The sequence below is a fragment of the Phyllosticta citriasiana genome, assembly GCF_038021145.1.
Source record: "Phyllosticta citriasiana strain CBS 120426 chromosome Unknown IWZ02scaffold_2, whole genome shotgun sequence".
NCBI lineage: Eukaryota > Fungi > Ascomycota > Dothideomycetes > Botryosphaeriales > Phyllostictaceae > Phyllosticta > Phyllosticta citriasiana.
The window spans coordinates 76,780-98,570 of NW_027117279.1; the positions used below are offsets into that span (position 1 = coordinate 76,780).

The window sequence follows — 21,791 nt, forward strand, 5'->3', positions numbered from 1 at the left end:
AATAAGATATACCTAGTAGTCCTATACTTTATACCCTTACTAAAATAACGCTAGTTAGTTATCTACGTAAGTACCTAATAAGCTAACTTAGGCTTCCTATTAGGGGGGGAATGTCGTAATAGCTATTAGATACGGCTATTAGACGTAACACGATAGCTATTAGATACTAGTAACGTAAGTACATTATTACTACGCCCTTACGTGATCACTTAATAAGCCGAAGATGATTATAACTAAGCCGCGTAAACTAGCTAAGCTATATAAGCTAGTAGTACTAATAGATAATAAATACTACTAAGGATATACAGCCTACTTAATAGCTAATAAAACTTCACGCGGTAATAAGAAGATTAATTTCTTATCTATTTTAATAACATAACTAAAGTAGTAATTCGCGTAGTAAAGAGAGAGTTTAGTTCTTATTTCACTTCCTATATAAATATATATAGAAGATAGAAGAGTATATAGCATCTTCTATATTTATAATAATTAATAAGACTTTACTTAACTTTATCTCTTCTCTACTTAACTTTAATTAAGTTCTTTTAATTTTATATATATCCGACTAAGTAGATAGCCTTTAGGTAAAAGCCTACATATTAGCTGCTTAATAATTCGTAATAGATAGTAAATAACTAAGTCTTTAGCGCGTAGTTAGTATAGTCTAGGCTTATCTTATTATGAACTATATCTATCTACGCGTCTAGTCCATCCCTATTACCCTTATAAATAGGCATCTCTAGTAAGATCTTAGTTAGTTTACCTACTTAGCGCTTACGCTCCTTCTTATTAGCCTAATAGGCTATCTACTACTATAGTAACTAGATAAAATTAGGGTTTAGTAGACTAATAGTTAGTTAGTAGTATAGCTACTAATACTACTATTACGTATAGAGCGCTTCCTACTACTATTAGTATACCTATTCTATAAGGTAGGCCTACTTATCTAGGAGTAACCCCTACTACTACTATAAGGCCGCCTATTAGGCGGCCTAATCATCTTACTACTATAAGGCCGCTTATTAGGCGGCCTAATTATCTTACTACTACTACTCTATCATTTATTAATAACTAATTAAATATTAGGAGATTAAGATATAGGCATATAAGTTAACTCCTTTCTTATAGTAATAATTAGTTATAGTAAGCTAGTCTTATAATGGTAGGATTAAAGTACTAATCTAAGTAAGTATATATAGAGAATTAGTACTTTAAGCCTAATACTTTAACTATAGGATCTATCTAAGGATGTAAATAGTTAGAAACTATAATAGTAGGGGCTAGTATATAGTAAGTATTTAGTCCTATTACGATACCTAGAGGAGCTATAGCTAAATTCTTAATACTTTATATACTATACGTCTAGAGTAATTCTAAGGAGTTTTATAACCCTTATACTTACTCCTATAAGAGACTCTAACCTAAGGTAGGGCCTAGTAGACTCTAACTAGGACCTAAAGAGGGCTATATATATTAGTAAAGATATATAAAAGCCCTTAAGAAATAAAACCTTATAAACTAAGGTTTTATCTAATATCTATACTAAATATATTATTATTATTTATACTTAATTTAACTCCCTATAGTACTAAATCTTATAATTTCCTAGTAGAAGATTATTATGCTACTACCCTAGTATATAGACTAACTAAGTAAGATAGCTACTATCTTACTTACTATACCTTTTTAGGTTAGCTAGTATAGTAGTATTAGTCCTACTACCTTATAATAATTACCTAATTCTTATTAAATAAAGTAGTTATTTTAGTAGATAGTTATAGAGAATAAGATAATATCTTCCCCTTATTACATAACTAATTACGTACACGGACGTACCTACTTATCCGTGATTATGTGTAAGGCCTCGCCAGCGCTGCTAATGCGATTCCTTCGTCGTGTTTAGGCCCCATGTCGGTTCCCCCGCAAGCTCGTCCACGTCTCCTATATCCTCTTCCTCTTCCTTTTCCTCTCCTCCTCCCTCGTCTCCCTCACGTTTGTCCTCTTCAACCCCAACAACCGACGCCTCGCAGCTTTCCGGCGTCCCAGACGTACTCACGAGATCCGCGCTGCTTGCCAGCCTGCGTACATCGCCATCCTTCACGCCCACGTCCGTCGACGCGGCTCCGTCGCCACAATTCCCGCCGTCTTGTTCCCCTCGCCCAGCAGCTCCAACGGCCGGCTGCGCGTCCAGCAGCTCTAGAATCTCGTGTTCTATCAACTGCAGCAAGTCGACGGGAACCTCAAGGTCGCGCGCCAGGTCGAGGATGTTTGCGTTGCCGGACGAAGAGGACAGTGGGAAATCTCGGGCATTTCCGCCCGAGCGATGCGCTCCGTAGGCGTCTGAATGCTGCTGTCCAGGTCCAACAAGATCCGCTAGGTCGGCGGTGGTGCGTCCAGATTCATTCGCAGTCCTAGGTGCGCTTCCAGTATGCGTAGTCCTATCGGTTTCCTCGATGTTATCCCGTCTATCCTCGTGCTCCTTGTCCCTGCTACCCCTCTCGACAGCATCGCGTCCCACTGCCCTGCCACTTTTGCCGTCCAACCCAGACCCCTCGTTGCCGGCCCCCAATCTCCTCAACTCGCTCTTCGGCGGCGGATCCGGCGTCGTCTCCCCCTCATCATCAACATCATCATCATCATCATCATTATTTTCCTCTCCATCCTCACCAAGCGTCCCTATCCCTCTCAAACCCAACCCCCACCCCAGTCCTAGCCCCAGTCCACCACTCCACCGCCTCATCCCATCCGCTCCTTTGTTCCCGCTGCTCGCGGCGCCGCTTCCCTTGTTCCCCTTTGCCACTAGTGACGCGTACGCCGCAGAGCCGGCAGACGAGGAAGCAGAAGCCTCGGCCGTTGCGCTCGCCAGCGACAGCGCCACGCGCGCCAGGTCAAAGCGAAAGTCCTTGCGCAAGCGCGGCGGGCGCGGCGTCTGCGTCTGCGTGCGCGCTGGTGGCGACGAAGGCATCGCTGCCACTGCAAAAGACGGCGAGTTTGTCGATGGGAGCGGCGTTGGTTGGTACCATGACGACGGGGCGATGACGTTGCGGTTCGTGTTGACCGACGTAGAGTGCGGGATCACGTTCTCGTTGCCGCTGGGGTCAGAGTCGTTTCCATGGCCGTTGACTTCTTTAGCTTCCGAGTGGACAGTGGCTTTTTCTTCGCGCGACAAAGACGAAGGTGAAGGCGAGGAGGGCTTGGACTGAGGAACAACAGCATTATTGAACGAGGGAAAAGGCTTTGTGGATGACGGCGACGAAGCAGAGGGGATGTTGACGGATGTACTGGCGCGCAGGCAAGCAGGATATACAGGAGTGGAAACCAAAGAAGAAACTGAAGAAGGGGAAGCAATAGTGGTGGTGGCGGCGTCGACGTTGTTGGAGTTGGCAGGGGACGAGGACGCATACTGTCGTTGCTAACCCCCACCGCCCCCCTTGTCGTCCGCAGCGACGGTGCTCCTGTCTTTTTCCCTACCGCGCTCTCGTTCCCTGTCCTTACCGACACCTCGATCCTTCCAGCTCGTCGTCACTCCTGACCCACCAAGCTGCTCCGCCTGTCTGCTGCCCCGTCTTGCTAGTATTCCACCGCCACCGCTCCCAGCACCCCAGCTGCCATCTGCACCGCTTCCGCCCGTCAACTGCTCCGCCTGCCTGCTGCCTCGCCGACCCAATACTCCTCCCCCAGTGTTGCCATCTGCACCCATCATCTCCGCCTGCTTGCTCCCTCTCCGAGCAAAGACGTTCGCATGCCCAATCTCGCGCGCCAAGTCCTCCTGCTTGCTGCCACGGCGCGAAAAGCCAGAGCTTGTCTGGCGGCGCCGACGCACCGCGAGACGCTGACCCGTATGTGGCGTCGAAGGGCCACCCTGCTGGGACGACGATTGATTGTGCTGGTGCTGCGGCGTCGAGGGTTGTTGCGGAGCACGTGAAGTACCCGAGCTAGGCGTGGCAGCGGCCGCCATCGGACTTGACAGGTTGGCAAGATGTGCAGACTGGCTCGGTGGCGTGCCGACGGCGAAGAGGGCAGAGTTGCGTTCGCTTCCTATCGAGTCGGTGCCACTAGAGATAATGCTATTGGAATTTTGCGAGATGTTTGCGCGGCGACAAGATGGGGGTCGCACATTGACAGGCAGACGCGACGCTTTGAAAGAAGACGGCCGGTGGTGTGACTCGTCGGGCGATTCTGGAATGGCTGTTGGAGTGCTACTCCCCATCGATCCCGACTCTTCGTACCAGAGTGAGCTTGGTTCTTGGACAAAGGCGGATGTCTTTGAGTAGATGTTCAGGTACTCGCGAGATTGGCTACATGACGAAACGGCGGTCGAGACGCTGCTGGTGCTGCCGTCGCGCGTGTGCGGGCGTTTGTGGAAATCGCTCGCATCTCGCGCATGAGCATTGAGCCGATAGTCGGATGATCCGCTGCCGTCTCTAGTCCGGGGCCGCATGTAGCTTGAAGATGAACTGTCTCCGCTGCCATCTCGAGTCCTCGGACGATGAGGAACAGCAAAGACGCCGACACTGTCTCCGCTTCCTTGTCGCGACAAGGGACGCGATGAGTTGGACCTTGCTGAGCCTGGCCTCGATGGCAACAGTCCTGAAGATATCAAACCGCTGTCGAAGCTATGGCTTGGTCCCAGAAGCATTATGTTTCTGGGACTCTCAGTTCCATCCCAAAAGCTTCCCTGGCGGCGGAGTTCTGAACCCATGGGAGGAGTTGGTGAGGGCATGGCCATACCTCCGTGTATCGGGTTTGGCAAGCCGTGCGTGTTGAAAGTGACGCTCTGCCGCCTCATGCTCGAAGGGCGTGAACGGTTGTATTCGGCGCTTCTTCTTGTGCTGGGAGAAAGCAAAGTGGGATTTTCACACGCCTTCAGCAGGTCGTTGGCCATTTCACGGACCAGGATGGCTGGGTCTGACCCGGCAAGATGCTGAACCGAATCATACAGTCCACATTGCTTCATCAGCGGAGCAACGCCACCAGTCTCCTCAGTCGAGTCGCAAATGCTGCGGATGATGCGAAGGAGATTCAAGCGGACGACGGGTTTCTTTGTGTGCAGCTTTTGTGCAGTACGAGAAAACAAATCTGGATGAGCGAGCTTCTCGGCCACGGGAGGAGACACGCGGAGCATCCTTTGCAGCGGTTCGAGAAGACTTTCGAATGCATCGACCGAAGCTTCTTGGTTGTTGAAGCAAGAGATCATTGCTCGTGGGAAGTGGTTGTCGATCAACGCCTCCTCAACCCGAGCCGTCTCTTCTTGAAGCCAGATGGAGATTGCGTCAAGCGCAGTAGTCTGCCAGTACTTGTCCGACAAGAGACTAATGTAGAACTGCAGGCCTTTGTGTTGCCACAAATGACTCCTGCCCAGTTTTCCAGAGTGGGCCATATCGCAAAGAATAGGAAGCGCAAACTCTTTCAAAGGCAGATCCGTTCTCACAATCTTTTGTAGAAGTGGAATGACGCCATTCAAGGCCGCGTCCTCTTGTCTCGATTTGCTCATCCGGCAAAGATTGTAAAGAATGTTGAGAATCTGGTTCGAGACTTCCCGGAAGTGGTCGCGCTCCATGCTGAGACTCAGTAAATCCGTGAGGACCTCGATGGCGTTTGAATTTTGAAGGGAATCGTGCGTGGACGCGAGCATGGAGAGGTTTTTGATAAACTTCAGCATGGTGATCTGGTTGTGAGCCTTCATGCGCTGGAGATCCTTGAGCACTCGTTTGAGGACCATTCGATGAGCTACAATCTCCTTGACGTGGTTTTCAGCCTGACTGAAGAGCATGAAGATGCCAACGATTCGGTCTTGAATCAACTCAGCCACCTCACCTCTTTCCTCTAGGACCTTGCTCAAAACCAAGCTCAATGGATACAGAACGCTGTATCCGCTGCTCCGCGAGAATATCCGGCAAAAGTCGTTCTTTGGTGTCGGTCCCTGCAAATTGTTGAAGACGCTCCAAATTCCGTTGACGCCAATGAGCACAAAGTCTCTCTCGTCTTCAAGGTCTTCTTCAAGAAATTCGGCCAGAACCTTGAGTCCTCCGCAGCCAACAAACATTTGCAGTGTCAGCGTACTCGTTTGGTACATCTGCCGAACGAAAGCGGCAGCCTCTTGTCGAATTTCACTGCTGAATTTTCGGTGTGCAAATCTCGTGATAATGGGTATCCCTCCAATAAAGCAAAGATTTTCTTGAATCTCAACGTTGTCTAGGATGATGATGTTAACAATTTTGAGGAGGTTGAGAATGACGTCGCGACTCGGGGTTGACTCGAGAATTTCCAGCATTGGAAGCATGCCATGGGAGCTGATGATGGTATTTTTCATTTCCGGAGACTCGACGAGAATTTGCAGCTGTTGAATTTTAGCACACATCCAATGCCTTTCGTTTTGTTGGCACATACCATGTGATCTGAGATGAAAGGGACATCCTCCGGCTGCGTCTTCAAAGAGCTGACCATGTCCGATACTATGCTGATGAGGCGTGCGTGGCGATCACGTGCAACATTCTTCTCTTGGTCCATCTCGTCAAAATCTTCTTCAAGCTGCGCAAACGGGTCGTCTTCGTCTTCGTCATCGCCCAACCAGCTTCCGCTCAGCTTCGAGTTGATCCGGCCCAAAGTGCCTCGCTCGCTGCCGCTGTCGCTCTCTTGCTTGGTCCTGAGAGATGCAGGAGTGACTCCATCATTTCCAAAGACGTCGTCGAAGTCTTCCTCGTCGTGCTCGGCATACTTTTCGATTTCGACCCGAGAAATTGGTCTCTTGGAAGGATCTCCCTGGTTCGACTTGTTTCCAGATTTTTGTCGAAGACTGCCAGTCTTTTTTGCACCCTGGGAAGCAAGAGGCGGGTTTGTCAAGTCCGACATCTGGAACAAGCGAGGTGTGTACTCATTGTAATTCCGATCTTTCAGGCTCTGTAATTTCCTCTGAAAAGCTGCATCATCCGAGGGCATGAGATCCGAGTAGTCCTCGATAGAATTCTCCCTGTAGGCCATGGGGGACTTTGCTGCGCCGCCTACCGCGTGATTGGCATCTAGACCCGTGGCACCTTTCGAAAATGGACGATAAAACTGAGTCTTTGGCTCCATTCCCATCCGCTGCCGGGAAGGTCTTTCTCGATCCTGTTTTTGCTTGGATGCTGACGAAGGTCGAATAGTTTCCAAGGGATCGGATTGATCGAAAATCGAGCCGCTTTCCATGACTTGTGCAAACAGGTCCTCCGAACTTGGTTCTTCGGTAACAGTGTCACAGTTGGTGGACGCCATTGCCTTCAACTTGTCAGAGCTAAGTTGCCCGGCAAAATAATCATGTGGACGCATGTGAGGTGCTCTGAGTGCGCTCGGACTGATGGGTGCCGGAAAGTCCTTGTCCCAGTCATCGCTTTGGTCGTCTTCCGGTGATGCGTAGAGATCTGTGACGGTCCTGGTTTTTTCGACGCGGAGTCCTCCTGGTTGAGGTGGTGCAGGAGCTGTAATCTTTGGGGGCGGCTCCTTCCTCGGGGGCACAGGGCTGGAGGAGAGCGGCTTGGAAGCTACCCGGCGCAGGGTATCGTGAGTTGGGGACTTGAGAGCTTCGTTCCACTCTTGCACACTTTTGACTGCTTCATCGTACTTGGTAGGCCTCGTTTCGACAACAGAGTCGACCCGCCTGGCGTTCACTATCCATGGATGTTTGAGCAGTTTACGTGCCGACACTCTCAAGTTGGGGTCCTTTTGGAAACACTGCATCAAAAAGTCTCGTACGGCCTGTGCACATCAGCAACGCCACATGCTGCAACGCAAACGAAGAGGACTCACTGGTGACGCAGCCTCTGGCAATGGTGGATGGTCATCGTTGACGATCCTGAACAGAGCTGGCATAGGTTGGAGCTGGTGGTATGGAGGCTTGCCCTCGAGCAGCTCGATGACGGTACATCCCAGGCTCCAAATATCAGACGCCGTAGTTGGACCGCACAGCTCAATGACCTCAGGAGCCATCCAATAAGGGGTTCCAACAACACTGGACTCGCTGAGGTCCGCAGTCTTGGTGGCAACACCAAAATCAGCCAATTTGACCAAACCCTCCTTGGTTGTCAGAATGTTTGCGCCTTTGATATCCCTGTGGATGACACCCTGCTCGTGCAGATACAACAGGCCTGAAAGCACTTGACTCATGTAAATGGCGACCAGGTTCTCGGGAAACTTTCCAAAGTCTTTACAAATGGAATGCAGCGATCCATTCTCGCAGTACTCGAGGATGATGTAGAGTGACTGTTGATCCTTGACGAAGCCATGGTACTTGACGATATTGGGATGGTTGAGTTTCTTCAAGAGGTCAATTTCGGTCATGATCACCGATAGCTCGTTTTTGGGCACGTCTGTCAGCTTGACCTGTTTGATGGCAACCGTCTCGCCATTGTTCCAATTGAGTGCTCGGTAAACGGATCCAAAGGCACCTTTGCCAAGGCAGTCGCCCAGTTGCTACATAGACAGCACGCATTAGCACGAGTTGCACGTACAAGGCTACTCGGTTGGCTTTGAGCTCAAGTTTACTCTGGACATTATTGCTTGAGCACTGGGGATGGGGCGACAAACATAGTCTTTTAAGCCCGCCACCTCGCTGGCCGCCTTTTGCGCGCGCCCATCCTTACTCGGTGGCTTTTGTCTTTCTTTTTCGTGTGCGGCGGCCCGGTGCGGTCGCGGGTGGTGAGCGTGTGCGGCGGCGGAGGAGGAGGAGGAGGAGGAGGAGGCGCCCCCCCTCGGCTGATGGTCCCTCTGTTGTGGAGTTGTTCCCCCAGCTGCGCCACGGCTCTGAGGCCTCCTCGCAGCAGCAGCTGCGGCGCGCTTTTCATTGCCGTGGTGGTTAGGAGGATTTACCACCATGGCTGGGCGAATTCGGGCCTTCCCGCGGTTTAAGCTCGTGGGATCGGCTTGCTGGAGCAGGCAGCTCAGACAGCGCGCGTCAGGGACACGGCGGGCAGGAGGGTGTAAATACGGGGCGATAGGAGGAGAGGAAAGGAAAGGAGGCGAAAGGTCGCGTTAGTCGGCGGCGGCGAGGAGGGACGGACGGGAGGCTCTGGAGGTGGAGCGCATGTCACCCGTCCGGAAGGAAAGCGTGAGGGACTGCAGCGGTTGGGGCCAGAAGCTTTGGAATACTTGACCTTGGCCGAGGGGCGGAGGAGGGATGTCGCAAGATGGACAGTCGCGGCGCGGTCAGGTCAGGCTGGCAATCGGGCTGTCGTAAGGCTGAGGGCGTCTGGTAGTAGGGAATTGGCGTTTACCTTAGTCGTTGCTGACACGCTAGAGGCGCGCCGGTCATGGAACGCGCAATGGAAGTGCGCCGGAGCGTGGATTCAATTTTTCAGGAGGAATTTGAAGAAGTCAAGTAGCCAAGGACCAACGAGGCCATCATGGCGGCAGCAGAGTGAAGAAACAGAACAAACACAATGGATGGGAGACTGCACGACAACGACAACGACAACGACAACGACAACACTCGACCCACGACCCGCCCGTGCGGCGCAAGGGACGCCGGCAGCACCCACTCCGAGGCGATCCCCTGCCCAGCTGTGCAGCTCTCCCGCAGCACCACCACCTCCAACACATGTACCCGCCCGCTACTTACAACTCCCAGCCTCGTGTTCGAAAATTGTGTGCTACATCCAAAGCAGCCAACAAGCCCTGCCTGGTGCAGAGCATCAGGTTACCTGAAACAGAGCTCAAGGCTTCCCCCCCTCCCAGGGCGAACTGCGCGATCGCGACGATTGATTGCCTCTGGCTCGTCCCGAGGAATCATTCTTCAGAACCCATGGCGACCACACGCATTCCGTGTCCCAGGCACACGGCTACTCCACATTCCCCAATCTATCTGCCTTCCCCTTCGAGCCTGCCCACCCTGTCTCACTCTCGTCGCTGGAGGAATAGTACTGTCCACGGCATACGTAATCACATGCCGGGCGCGTCGCGAGGCAGTAGTCTCAGCCACGGCGTTGGTCGCTTTGCTCACCATCAACCATTGCAAGCATCCTGTTTGCCGTCATAAATGTTCTTTCATTGCGCTGTAAAGCGACATCGTTTCATGCTTTTCGTCTTGCTTTTTCCCGTCAGTCGTCGGCCCTTCCGCATCACCTACCTGCCCGACACGACATTCAGAACTCCACCGTCGACGACCAGGATCTCGCCGTTGACGTAGGCGTTCTTGCTTAGGAACAGCTGCAGCGTCAATTGTTAGCCGCTGGTTCTATTGCCATGTGCCCTTTTGCGGGGCTCTTTGCCGCCACAGCCAAGGCAGTGCTTTTGATTTCCCCAAGCGAGCGCGGTGGCTTGACACTTTCGGCCAAGCAACCCGGCGGGACTTTCTCACCGGCCGGGCTTTCTCATCACCACGCTCGTCATTGCAGGCAATTCTGCATCGATTGGATGTCAACTTACCACTGCCTGTGCCATCTCCTCGTCGCTGCCTGGTCTCTCTGCTGGGACGTGCCCCTTTTCTTGCACCTTCTCCGCCGGCAGAACACTCTTCTGATCGGGCCCACTCGACCTCGCTGTCATCTCCGAGGGGAAATACCTGATTATTGCCGTCAGCCATGTCAACGTCAACTTGAGCCTGCAGGGGCCGTGCGTACCCTGGAGCAATGCTGTTCACCCTAATTCTGACCTTCTGGAACTCGGCGCTCATGAGCTTGGTCAAGTGGACAGTGCCTCCCTTGGCTGCGTTGTATGAAAAATGTCCCTGGGCATGTCTCATGATGCCACTCATTGACGATATCACAATAACAGACGCCGAGAGGTGGCCATGAGTGTCGGTGCCGGCCTGGAGTAGAGGGAGGAAGGCGACAGTGGTGAAGTAGACGGCAGTGACATCGGCGTTGTAGACTTCGTTCCAATTCTCAAAGGACTCGTTCTTCCATAGCTTGTCTTTGAGGGTTCCAGCGTGTTCTTGGTCAGGGTCCGCCTTTTGACCGGCAATACCAGCCGCGCAGACTGATTGGTCCGGATTAGCTTTGGATTGGCCCAGACAATCAGGTCCTTACTTACCCAGCAAGTTGAGATGCTTCTCCTTGGCCGAGATTTCCTGGTATAGCTTTTCCAAGTCGTTCTTTTTGGTGACGTCGCAGGGACCGCATGGGATGATTTCACCGCCCAGACGACCAGGATGGTGCTGTGCAGCGGCCCGCTCAAGCGCCTCCTGTCTTCTGCCAGTGATGTACACCTTGGCGCCGTTTGCCGCCAAAACCTGAGCAGCCATCAAGCCAATACCGGTTCCTCCTCCAGTGACTAGGCAGACCCAGTCCTGGACCGAGAAGAGCTTCTCAGCGCTGAGAGAGTGAGTTGACGCCATGATTCTTGCTGAGAGGGTTTTTCGAGGGAAAAGATTATCAGGCCAAGAAAGTGCCAGATGGCAACCTTTTCAAGAGGGGGAATGGGGCAAATTGAGAAGTCGATCAAGATCCGGATGTGTTTGTGAAGTCATCAAGGAACAGTGCCCGGCACCTCCTCCCCACATTCCCTCATCTAAGGTATTGCGTCCATCTCGCGCATGACGTAACTCTGACGGGCGGGACCGGGCTGCTCTGCCTGAGGTGAGCTCCCGTCCGCTGCTCACCGCCCTCGCTTCTAGCCGCCCCGATCCCCGTCACGCAACGGGTGGTGATAGGGCCGCCACTTAAGTAGAGCATTTCCTGAATTTCGCCTTTCTTGACAGGCACCCAGTCTCACAGGCCTCCAGTGCCGAAGCCAAAACACTTGTCCATCGAAGCGCTGCATCCACTTTTTGTCCAAGCTCAAATAGAATCACTGCTTTTTCTACCTTCCCAATCACGCCAGACTTTCATGACTTTTTATCACAACGTCAGTGCTTTCTGCGCCATCTTGAGCGCGCCATCAAATGTCTTGTTGCCTCCGATGAACCCACTCGCGTGAACAAAGACTCCGCCTGGAATGCCCGACACCTTGTCCAATGCCTCATCCCTGACACCCTTCCATGCGTCAGGCAGGTCCTTTCTGTTGTCAAAGCCACCGCCCTCGACCGAAACAGCACGAATCCTCCACTTGCTGTCCGGCTCATCGTTTTCCGGGAACAGAACGTAGAGCACCTGGGACTCGGTCGGGGTGTTGCTCTCCTTCTCAAGCGTGTACAGGTGGTCCATCCAAGGCATGCCCTGCTTCAACACCATGATGCGACCTTGAGGGTCGTACTGGTTGCGCGCCTCGAAAGCAGCCTTGACCGAGGTCCGCGCCGGCAGCCAGTTCAGGTGCTTGTCCTGAAGCTCGAGCAAAAACTGCTCGCCTGTGAACTGGCTTGCCTTGAGGAAGCGCTCATCTTCCTCCTTCTGCAACTGCTCCTTGCTCTTGCCCTCGTCCTTGACATAGCTGTAGTTGTAGCGGTTCACGACCGAAGCAATGCTGAAGCCACGGTTCTCGAACCGCTTCTCAATGCCGGCGCTAGCCAGAGCCTTGGTGTCATATTGCGAGATGCCATTGTCGTTGGCGTCAAAGGCCTCGACTATGTCATCGTAGAGCTTTGTGTACAGGATGCCGACCTGCTCGCTGCCAATGTCGAGGCCCGTTTGGTGTGCAATGATCTCCTTGCCAAAGTGCTTGTAGACTAGGCCGGCAGAAGAAAGCTTGGTCGAGTGTTCGGGGAAGAACTCCAAGAATTCGCGCTGGTGGTGGTCGTAACGCTTCTTGGCATCGTCGTAGACGCCGCCGACGTCGACGACAGTGTGGCAGGTGTCCAAGACAGCAGGATCGCGAGTGCGGACAAGGGCGCTGTCGCCGTAGGTAGGCAGAGTCCTGAGGAGGAATACTGCCAGGGCTTCGTCGGCGTGGAAATGGCCGCTACAAGGGCAAAATCAGGTTAGTGGATGGAGCAAGTACATGGCTGGGTGGCACAAACTTGTGGGTGCCAATGAGCGGGCCGGTCATTTTGAGGCGTTTGGGTTGAGGAGATGAAGAAGTCATGCGGAGATGAGCTGAGAGCGCTGGTCGCGAAAAGACCGAGTAGGGTGCTGCTTGGAGGTGCACAAATCGAGTGGGACTGGGCAGTTGGAAGCGCATTCAGGATTCAATGGTGACAACGACAAAAACGCGACTGGAGGACTGGAAGCGAGCTGAAGCTTGGACACACGGACCGGACTGTGTGGTCGGGCCGTGGCTGGGTACAGTAAGTACATGTGCAACTGGTGAAACGCTGCAACTTTTGTTGATTATTGGCAAGAAGCTGGCGGCTTCTGTTGCTTCACAACATGACAGCCAGAGTCCACGAGGTCGGCGGCCACTGATGACGGAATTCTCCCAGTTCGAATTCCATCGAGGCACCGGACGCCATCAAGCTGACTGGAAACTTCATCATCGGCGGATCATCAGCTTGGCCACGACCCTGGCTGTGCTGTGGCCCTGCCGTTGAAAAAGCACGCGACAGCCCTTGGTCCTCGCCTTCACGCCTGTTCCGCTTGTTCTGAGCCATTTCTCGACTCTTCGCCCTCGTTCCCCACCACTGTCGAGTTCCTCAGCTAGTCGCTGCGTTGCCGGCACGTGAAGAAGACGATATCGGCTGAATCTGGACGCGGGAGCCACGAATCATCCTCCGCCGAAAAACCACCCAACTCCCTTCTATTCTCACCGCCAACCCTCGCGACTACCGCCTCCCTGACCTTCTCCCGCGCGTCTGGCGCGTCGCCCGGGCGCGCAGTCCTTCTCGACCATCGAAAAAGCCAGCCTGCGACTCCGCGGCCCGGCTGAACCGCGCCCATGTGGTTCACGCGAGCCGTGTCCTCCGTGCTGTTCCTGGCCCTCATCATCTTCACCATCCCCCTCACCTTCGATGTCGGTGGCAGAACCTGCGGCCTTGCCTTTTCGCTCTCCCTATCTAGCTTCTACTTCCTACACTCATCCCTCCGCCTGGCCACTCCGGACCACTCGCGCTTCAGGAACGTCCTCATCACTGCCATCTCCTGGTCACAATGGATCGTCATACCAACCCTCATGATATGGAGCCTGAACAAGTTCTCGGTGGACTCGAACAGTAGTGGAAGCTGGGTGGAGAGGACCTTTGACGGGAAACGCGTGGAATATGGATCCGTTGGCGACTGGCTATTTGGACGACAAGGTCTTGTTGAGACCGTGACAATCGGGGGTTGGGATATGCTCTTACGCTACTCTGTCCCCGTATTCCAGGTGGGCGAAGGCTTCTGCAGTCTGCTCGTCATTCAAGCACTGGGTCAAATCACACGTTGGCTGGTGAATAGGGAGAGGGGAGATACGTGGATGGTAAGACGAACGTCTTGTGGACATGTTGCCCCAAAACTAACAATCTGCCAGATTGGCCTTCTTGCCTTGTCCGCCAGCATCCTGTCGAGCTCCGTCTATTTCCTCTGGCGAGTGACAAACTTTCCCGAGATCGGAACCGTCGACGCCATACTCATCGGGGCGTCTATTACCTGCGCTGTCTTCTTGTGTTCATGGGGCATTGGAAGCGGCCGGGGCAATCCAGTTGAAAGCTCTCTGCTCGTAAGAGTTCCAGTCCACCGTTCCCGTTAAGGCTTTACTGATATCATCTTGCTCTAGTTCGCATACGTCACCCTCTGCGTTTACCAAATCTTTACCGACTACCAACCCTCACACCCGGAGCAAGTGCCACCTCCACCTGTACAGCCCGCGCTGCCGCCTCTGCCCCCGATCATCATGGCCTCCTACACCACGCTCATGCATGCTCTCTCAACCCTACCGTCAACAATCCACTCGGCGTTCAACTTCATCGTTGCTGCTATCATGACAATCACCCCTTCCGTCATCATCTCTCTCGCATATCGTGTATTCGTCATGTCGGCTGCGGCGCGAATTATTCCGGCAGTTCGCGAGTCTGGTGCTCGCGCGCTCACTCAGGATCCATCCCTGGACGATGACGACGAGGCTGGCCGTGTAATGGGATTTCTCAGCTGGTTCAGTCCGAGTATCGTGATTGCCGTGTACACAAGTTTGCTAATGCAACATTTTGCATCGACCAGCAACAACGGGGATGCAGCTGGCGAATGGTGGACAAGTCAAGGTGGCGATGCCGGCGGAAACTTGTGGCGCTGGGTCAATCTTGCAGCGACCATGGCGTTGTATGCCATTGAGTTACATCTTGGCAGAGCAGATGACGATGGAAGATTGACTAGCCATTGGAAATCCGACTGAAGAGGTGAATCTTGACATTCCGTGGGTGGAAGTTTGACCAAGCTCCAAGAATTCAGAGCACAAGCTCATTGAACACACGACGAGCAATGGGTGGGGGGAATGCTGTGGTGCAGGACTGCGCATGTGTCCTCGCAACACCATCCATGCATATTCGACACAGCCTCGCGCTCGATCCCCCTAACCCTCCAATGATAGATATGCTTGGCTGGCCATTTTCGCGCGACTCGGCCTGCGACTGTCCACCTTCCAGCATACGCTTTATTCGCACCGTTCGTCGGCTGATCAAGCCAAGATTCTTGTTTCCAGAGCCAACCAATACCACTGCGGGCAACTTCAGCGCCCGATATACCCGGCTCAGGAGCCGCTTTCATGGCGTTTGCTCCTCTTTTGTCCTCGACTCGTTTCCTTCTCAAATTCCATACCGTAAAGCGGACAGATCAGTAGTGGGCAAGGAGAAGAAACAAGAGGAGGAGGAGGAGGAGGAGGAGGAAGAGGAAGAGGAAAATCAAGATAGATGTTGACCTTTCATTAACCTAGGCGCAGCTGCGCTAATTTCCAACAATTCGATCGATCATCCACCGTGCGCGCACCCGTTCTTGAGCCGCGATGCCCAGGAGCCGACATGGGAATCTGCAAAATGGCGGTTCCTTGTTCGATGTCTTCACAGTCCACAAGTGCTCCGTCTTATAGTGTTGGTGTCTACACCAAGGGCCGTGACGAAAGCGGCTTCGTTGATGCTGCGGATAGGTAGATCAGTCGTCAAGGTTGTAAGGTAGCGGGCCGTCTTTAGCGGATGCCAAACAGCCAACATGTCGCCACGTCGCGCAAGCGTCAGAGCCGTGGGTTGGAGGAGCAGTAAACGTACTGTAAAGGACCCGGTCAAAATAAGGTGTGGAGCCGCAGGAAGCACGTGTTGGGCTTGTGTGCGGCTGACTCCCGTACGTTAGCGGGAAGAGTGGCACGTCATTCTCCCAGCCAACGATCAAGACAGTCTGAGTGGCTGCGCACCTGTCGAACGCTTCCACGCCTCTACACCTCCCGGTGCCTACCGTTCCGTGACGGTGGCAGTGCGCTAACCAGGGCTGATGGAAATTCCATGGCAATGTGGCACTGCTCCGGTGCAATGCAACTTCTTCCATGGATTATCCGTTCAAGACCGAATCTGCGAGGCTGCCTAAGTTCAAGTATCTGTTGCTGCTCCATCCCACAATGCTAATCAACGCTTCTGGTAGCTCTTACTCGGTCCTGTCAAGTCAGTTTCGACAAGTGAGACTGATGCTTCGGATCGAAGCCGCTGACGCAGGTGGAAGCAACCCTTGCGAGAATTTCACCCTTCGTCAAAAGATACCACTCGAAAGCCAAGATCCCGAAGCTGCCCGCCCACTGTTACCGAAGGTGTGTTGACAAGTCCGAGGTCTCTGCAGGTCCGGGACGCCAGCTCCGTGTCCTCCTGGTGCTAAGCTCGTCGCGTCATCGGACAAGCAATCGGATTTGATACCCTCCAGAGCACCTCATGGCCTTGGCTGCGAGGCCTAAACACTGCGGCAGAGCTTGGCCCAGACATTCCTAAACGGGACTACCTGCGCTTCACCTTGGCGCAGCCTACCGTCACACGCGGCTTGCTAGAACGTACAGCCGCCGTTGCATGGCGTGTCGGTCCGTACGTGCCAGTCGCGGCCAATGACGGCGTTCCCATGGTCCATGACGGAGAAATATCCCCTTTGGCTTGACCGACGCCGTGCCTGACCAGTTCGGCCACCAGAAGGAGCTATCAGATGCAGGCGCAACGATCCTTGGGCTGCTCATCGCCCTGTCAACATTTTGGCTGGCAGATCTGGTATGCTTCTACATACGCCTTTCAATCACCATCGCAAGTTTCAACGTCGGGAACAGGCTCCAAGTGATGAGCTTGGCTCGCAGTCTAGACCTACTCATTTGAGCTATATTGAGCAAATCCGGAAGTCCGATAGAAAGATTGGGATGAATCCAATAATTTTCCAAGGGCCGGACACCAAGACGTCATCCGGGAACGGCTCCAGAGAAGCTCTGAAGTCACAAGCTTGCGGGATGGCCGGGTTGCAGCTAACCCACAGTTGACTGCATTAGTCCAATGCTTGGCCCTGGCCGCGTCATTCTCGTGGTTAGGAGCGTATCAAGAGGCACCAACTATAGTAAGGCGATCATGTCCGCCAAGCTCTGAATTCCGACGTACTTGAGCAAAGCTTCGATACCAAGGGTCTCATATTTTGTAGGCCAAGTTCGACTTGGAGAATCCCAAGAGCCTTGCTGAAACGACGCTGACCACCTTGGAGATAAGCATCTCCGGTTCTCTCTCTGGACTTTTTCACTACTTCTTCTTCCCCAGAGCTGCATCGTGTGAAATTTCTTTTAAAGAGCACCGCCCCAATCCTCTCCGTTCAGTGTCTCCATTGGGGCCAAACGCAAAACACGGACAAACAACCTTACCGCGATTCCATTTTCCGGCCTTCCCATCTTAGCTCCGCATAAAGGTCTAGAGGGAACTGTCCGTTCCTTGCTTGGAGCACTGGAATCGCAATGTCACAGTCAATCTCGAAGCAGTCATCGTCCACGCTCTTCTCGCCAGAGGGGGCAAAGTCTGAATATTTCGAAGAGCCAAAGGCCGAACAATTATATCATGTCTACACTCGAAGGCAGAAGCTCGCGTTAGTCATCTCGTCTTATCGAACGTGGAAGGCATATCTGACAGATGTTCTAGAATTGTTCTCCTCGTCTCTCTTGCTGCGGCTTTTTCTCCCCTCGCCAGCAATATCTACTTCCCAGCGCTTGAAATTATTGCCAAAGCTACTCACTCGACGCCGGAGACTACGTCACTCACTGTGACGGTTTACATGTAGGTCTGGATGATAGGATCAGTTATGGAAGCGGAGGCTAATTCATCATAGGGTCGCACAAGGCATCGCTCCGTCCATCTGGGGCCCTATCGCAGACTGCGTGGGTCGTCGACAGGTACTTATATATACCCTGTTGGTAAGTTACTTTACTCGGTGGGATGTTTGTGCTCGCGAGTATTTGCTAATTGATATTCTTTTTGCAGCTTTTCGTTGGCGCCAATATTGGACTAGCGCTTTCAAGCAGCATCCACATGATCATGGTCTTCCGCGTACTCCAAGCAGCTGGTAGTTCATCTACTATTTCAATCGGTGCGTGTACACAATCGCAGGTGTGCTGTAAACATTGGATTCAATACTGACAGCGTCAGGTGCCGGGGTGATTGCGGACATTGCACCACCTGCGGAACGAGGGGGCTTCATCGGCCTCTTTGCAGGAAGTATGTCAAATCCTTTTGCGGCCAGTGTTTTCGAAACTGCAGATGTTGATACTTTCATGCAGTTCGTCAAGCCGCTCTTGCCCTTGGTCCCGTGCTTGGAGGAGTCCTCGGTGGCACGATGGGCTACCGCTCAATCTTCTGGTTCCTGTGCATATTCGGCTCGGCTGTCACTCTCCTCCTCGTCGTCTTCCTCCCTGAAACGCACAGGGGCATCGCAGGCAACGGTTCCGTTCCTCTCGACAACAATCTCATGTATCCACCGCTTCTCTCGCCGTTCGCCCCGTGGAAATGCGAAAGGGCCAAGGCTTTCGCTGAGAGCGAAGATCCCGCCTCCACTCTCGACGAGCGCCCGAAACTATCGTGGAAGATCTTTCTCGAGCCTGCAAAGTTTTTGACCGAGAAAGATGTCGCCTGTACTTTGTTCTTTGGCGCCATTGTCTACACGGTATATTCCATGGTCACCTCGAGCATGACCTTTCTCCTCACTCAGTACTACGGCCTCGGAACTGTTGAGTACGTCTCCTGAAACTCCACAAACCACGTCTGCCTAGCAGCACCAAGCCTTCAGGATCAACAAAGTCTAACATTTTTTACTTTGCAGAATCGGCGCATCCTTCATCCCTAACGGCGTCGGCTGCATCCTTGGCTCCATCATTGCCGGCCGCACCATGGACCAAGACTACGCTGCCTACAGCACGGCATACCACCTGAAGAACGGCCAACCACCTCGCAAGAAGCAGCCGCCTGCAGATTTTCCCCTGGAACGCGCCCGTCTCTCTCAAGTCCCCTTCCTTACAGCCATCTTTGTCATAGCTACCGTTGCATATGGCCTCTGCCTTCGTCACGACCAGCGCGCAATACTTGCCCTGCCACTCATTGCCCAGTTCGTTCAGGGATACGCCGCCACCGCTGTGCTCAATGTCAACAACACGCTCACTGTCGACCTCTATCCCGGCAAGAGTGCAAGCGCAACCGCTGCCAACAACCTGGCAAGATGCCTGGTTGGTGCCATTGGCGTGAGTTTCACCGAAGAGGCCCTCGGACCCGACAGGTTGACTCCAACGGTCCTGTTTGCGATCCTCGCCGGCGTAGTCGTACTGTGCGCGCCCAGTCAGATCATTGGATGGCGGTGGGGCCCCAAGTGGCGTGCGCAACGCATGGAGAGGCTAGAGGCGCAAAAGCTGCGTCAGCAAGAGACGAAATCATCCTAAAACCTCGCAGCATCAGATGACCGATTGCGAAAGCGAAGCGGCGTTTAAGGGGCGCGAGAGAAATTTTTTTTTGGAATCTTTCGATTTGGGTTGGGCAAGGCCACTTGGCTCTGGAGAGCGCGTGGCAGAATAGAAGGGCTGAAGCCGTTCACAGGAAAATGGGTTTGTTTCATGCAGCTGAAGGGCATAGAGTTTGAGTCGTTCTTCTGGCTGCGCCTTCTTCTTCTCATCCCACACACACCATCAACTTCCCTTGTTCTTTCCTTTGTTTTCTCGTCCCGCGTCTATTTGTGTTCCGTATGCACGACGCGCGGCTCCTACAGAAAAGTTTTCTTCTCAGCCATGCTTTATCTCTACTTTGTCTTGTCTTTTCCGCAACTTCCACACACCGTGGTATAGAGATTCAGTGTTAGAGATGCCGAGGGGCACACTTAGTTTCAACGTTTTCTGGAAGCGCCTATCAGCGCTGCATGTACATACAAAGGATACATAGCTACATACAGCACTTTACCGCTACCAAAAATGCCTCTCTGGATCAGTCTCGTGTTAGCTAGCCGTGACTTCGTTTTGGCAAATACAGCCCACGCTCTGAGCTCATTTAAGTCTCTCCAGACCACGCCGCAGGATGACGTCTCTGTCATTGAATCTAGGTGTCATCGTTACATTGTTGCAAGGGTAGAACACAGTGGCCGAAACAACTTTGGGGGAGCGTTCAAACACGCATCAATCTCATCTCCCACACGTCTCGGCCGACCTCGACGTACTCGCATCACCCCCATGGAAAAATCACATGTCTTCCTAGTTTCAGAGCAGGAAGGGGGAGTGTGAAGCCATCTCACAGCAGCACAGCTAAAACCACGCCCGTTGCGGCCAACAATCCGTCCGAGCCCAAACCATGATGAAAATGCAACCATTATTCCTGCCGCCAGCCACGATCGATAAATCAGCACCCGTCGCAAATCGCAAATCGACTGATAACCAAATGGTCGCCGACGACCAGAAAAATAAAAGGTATAAGAAAGATAAGTGCAACGCGTTACAGCGTAGACCCCAGCAGGAAAACACGTGCGGTCGAGCGAACGAACAACACAGCCACAGACGATGCATGGGCACGCGGCGCGTCGTCTAAGAGCTTGTTTTTCCCCTGCGTCGCCAACCAAGTCTTCCAAGTCCTTCCAAGTGGCGCGGGCGCCCTCCCAAGCACCGCAGCGTCGGCAGATCACTGCAATCAAGCATCGACTCCAGACGCTCGCCACGCCGCCGCCACCGAGTGTGCCACGCAGCAGCAAGCAGCAAGCAGTACCTACAACGTGTGTGGCCCGAGCTGTGCCTATTCAACGAATGCCACTGCCCCCTTCTGTCTCCTGATTTATCCTTTTTGTTCTAATGCACGTCATGCTTGCAACTGCCGCCCGCCCAGCTGGCTATGCTGTGCTCTGCTGTGCTGTGGCTGTTTGTCTGTCTGTCTCTCTGCAATGAATGTCTTGTTCTTGGCTACCTACGTCGACCCATCTAGGTATCTTACCTGGTGGCAGTAAAAGCTTCTTCCTCCCTGTTCGCCATGTCCGCCCGCCCATCAGCAGCAGGCACTCCGCCCCGGCGGCCGGTTTGTGAGCAGTAGGTGCGCTGTGCCAATGCCAATGTCACTGACATGCCATGCCATGCGATCCGATGCCGCGCCGCGCCAGTCCAGGCCAGGGCGGGTTCCTCCTTGCAAGAAGCCGTGGGCCCTCGAGACTGGGTCGTCGCGCCGGGCCCGGGGCAGCTCGCATCCACTGCTGAACAACGAGAGGGGGCCGCCGCAAAAGCTTGCTTCTGCCTCCGTTGTCGCTCGCTGTCGTCAAGCGTGCGTGGTTGTCGCCCCTCGCGTCTCTCGGCTCTTTTGATAGTTCGGTCTCGGCTGCCTCTCCGGCTCAGCGACGGCGCTCGCTGCTCTGCGTCGTCATGTCTATCCCGCTGGCTGGCTGGCTCGCTGTCATCTTGTTTGGTGGGCTGGGTTGGGTTGCTGGCGACGCCCCGTGGTTGCCGCCGACCACCCACCCATCCATCTGTCGATAGTATTCTGAGAAATGTCATTGGTGAGATGGGAGTGGGAAGGAGACTCCTCTTCCGTCGGTTGGGCTGGC

At 53.2% G+C, this 21,791-nt stretch overlaps 7 protein-coding genes across 7 annotated transcripts; 3 read left to right on the plus strand and 4 right to left on the minus strand.

The window, feature by feature from the left end:
- Positions 1-1,740: 1,740 nt before the first annotated feature.
- On the minus strand, positions 1,741-3,353 carry IWZ02DRAFT_118383 (uncharacterized protein). Its single transcript, XM_066761443.1, has one exon. The coding sequence runs from the start codon at positions 2,963-2,965 to the stop codon at positions 1,877-1,879; it is 1,089 nt and encodes a 362-aa protein (XP_066625750.1). The 5' UTR covers positions 2,966-3,353; the 3' UTR covers positions 1,741-1,876.
- Positions 3,354-3,930: 577 nt separating this feature from the next.
- IWZ02DRAFT_118452 (cytokinesis protein sepH) lies at positions 3,931-9,130 on the minus strand. The gene is made up of 5 exons (XM_066761446.1): positions 8,560-9,130; positions 7,783-8,445; positions 6,391-7,731; positions 4,118-6,340; positions 3,931-4,055 (listed from the first exon to the last, which is right to left on the minus strand). The coding sequence occupies exons 1-5, from the start codon at positions 8,845-8,847 to the stop codon at positions 3,936-3,938; spliced, it is 4,635 nt and encodes a 1,544-aa protein (XP_066625751.1). The 5' UTR covers positions 8,848-9,130; the 3' UTR covers positions 3,931-3,935.
- Positions 9,130-10,116, plus strand: IWZ02DRAFT_118389 (uncharacterized protein). The gene has a single exon (XM_066761444.1). It carries the CDS (start codon positions 9,411-9,413, stop codon positions 10,026-10,028), a length of 618 nt encoding a protein of 205 aa, XP_066625752.1. The 5' UTR covers positions 9,130-9,410; the 3' UTR covers positions 10,029-10,116.
- On the minus strand, positions 10,061-11,389 carry IWZ02DRAFT_118379 (uncharacterized protein). Its single transcript, XM_066761442.1, has 4 exons — positions 11,002-11,389; positions 10,590-10,947; positions 10,396-10,531; positions 10,061-10,176 (listed from the first exon to the last, which is right to left on the minus strand). The coding sequence occupies exons 1-4, from the start codon at positions 11,303-11,305 to the stop codon at positions 10,093-10,095; spliced, it is 882 nt and encodes a 293-aa protein (XP_066625753.1). The 5' UTR covers positions 11,306-11,389; the 3' UTR covers positions 10,061-10,092.
- Positions 11,390-11,807: 418 nt separating this feature from the next.
- Positions 11,808-12,927, minus strand: IWZ02DRAFT_371364 (MYG1 protein-like protein; the record flags this gene model as incomplete). Its single annotated transcript, XM_066764560.1, has 2 exons — positions 11,808-12,804; positions 12,863-12,927. The coding sequence occupies 2 exons, from the start codon at positions 12,925-12,927 to the stop codon at positions 11,808-11,810; spliced, it is 1,062 nt and encodes a 353-aa protein (XP_066625754.1).
- A 789-nt stretch (positions 12,928-13,716) lies between these two features.
- On the plus strand, positions 13,717-15,144 carry IWZ02DRAFT_371844 (ICE2-domain-containing protein; the record flags this gene model as incomplete). The annotated part of the gene is made up of 3 exons (XM_066764592.1): positions 13,717-14,235; positions 14,287-14,475; positions 14,533-15,144. 3 exons carry the CDS (start codon positions 13,717-13,719, stop codon positions 15,142-15,144), a joined length of 1,320 nt encoding a protein of 439 aa, XP_066625755.1.
- A 2,359-nt stretch (positions 15,145-17,503) lies between these two features.
- On the plus strand, positions 17,504-19,926 carry IWZ02DRAFT_118429 (synaptic vesicle transporter). Its single transcript, XM_066761445.1, has 7 exons — positions 17,504-17,828; positions 17,882-18,016; positions 18,069-18,153; positions 18,221-18,326; positions 18,386-18,454; positions 18,517-18,967; positions 19,056-19,926. The coding sequence occupies exons 1-7, from the start codon at positions 17,701-17,703 to the stop codon at positions 19,663-19,665; spliced, it is 1,584 nt and encodes a 527-aa protein (XP_066625756.1). The 5' UTR covers positions 17,504-17,700; the 3' UTR covers positions 19,666-19,926.
- Positions 19,927-21,791: the final 1,865 nt, after the last annotated feature.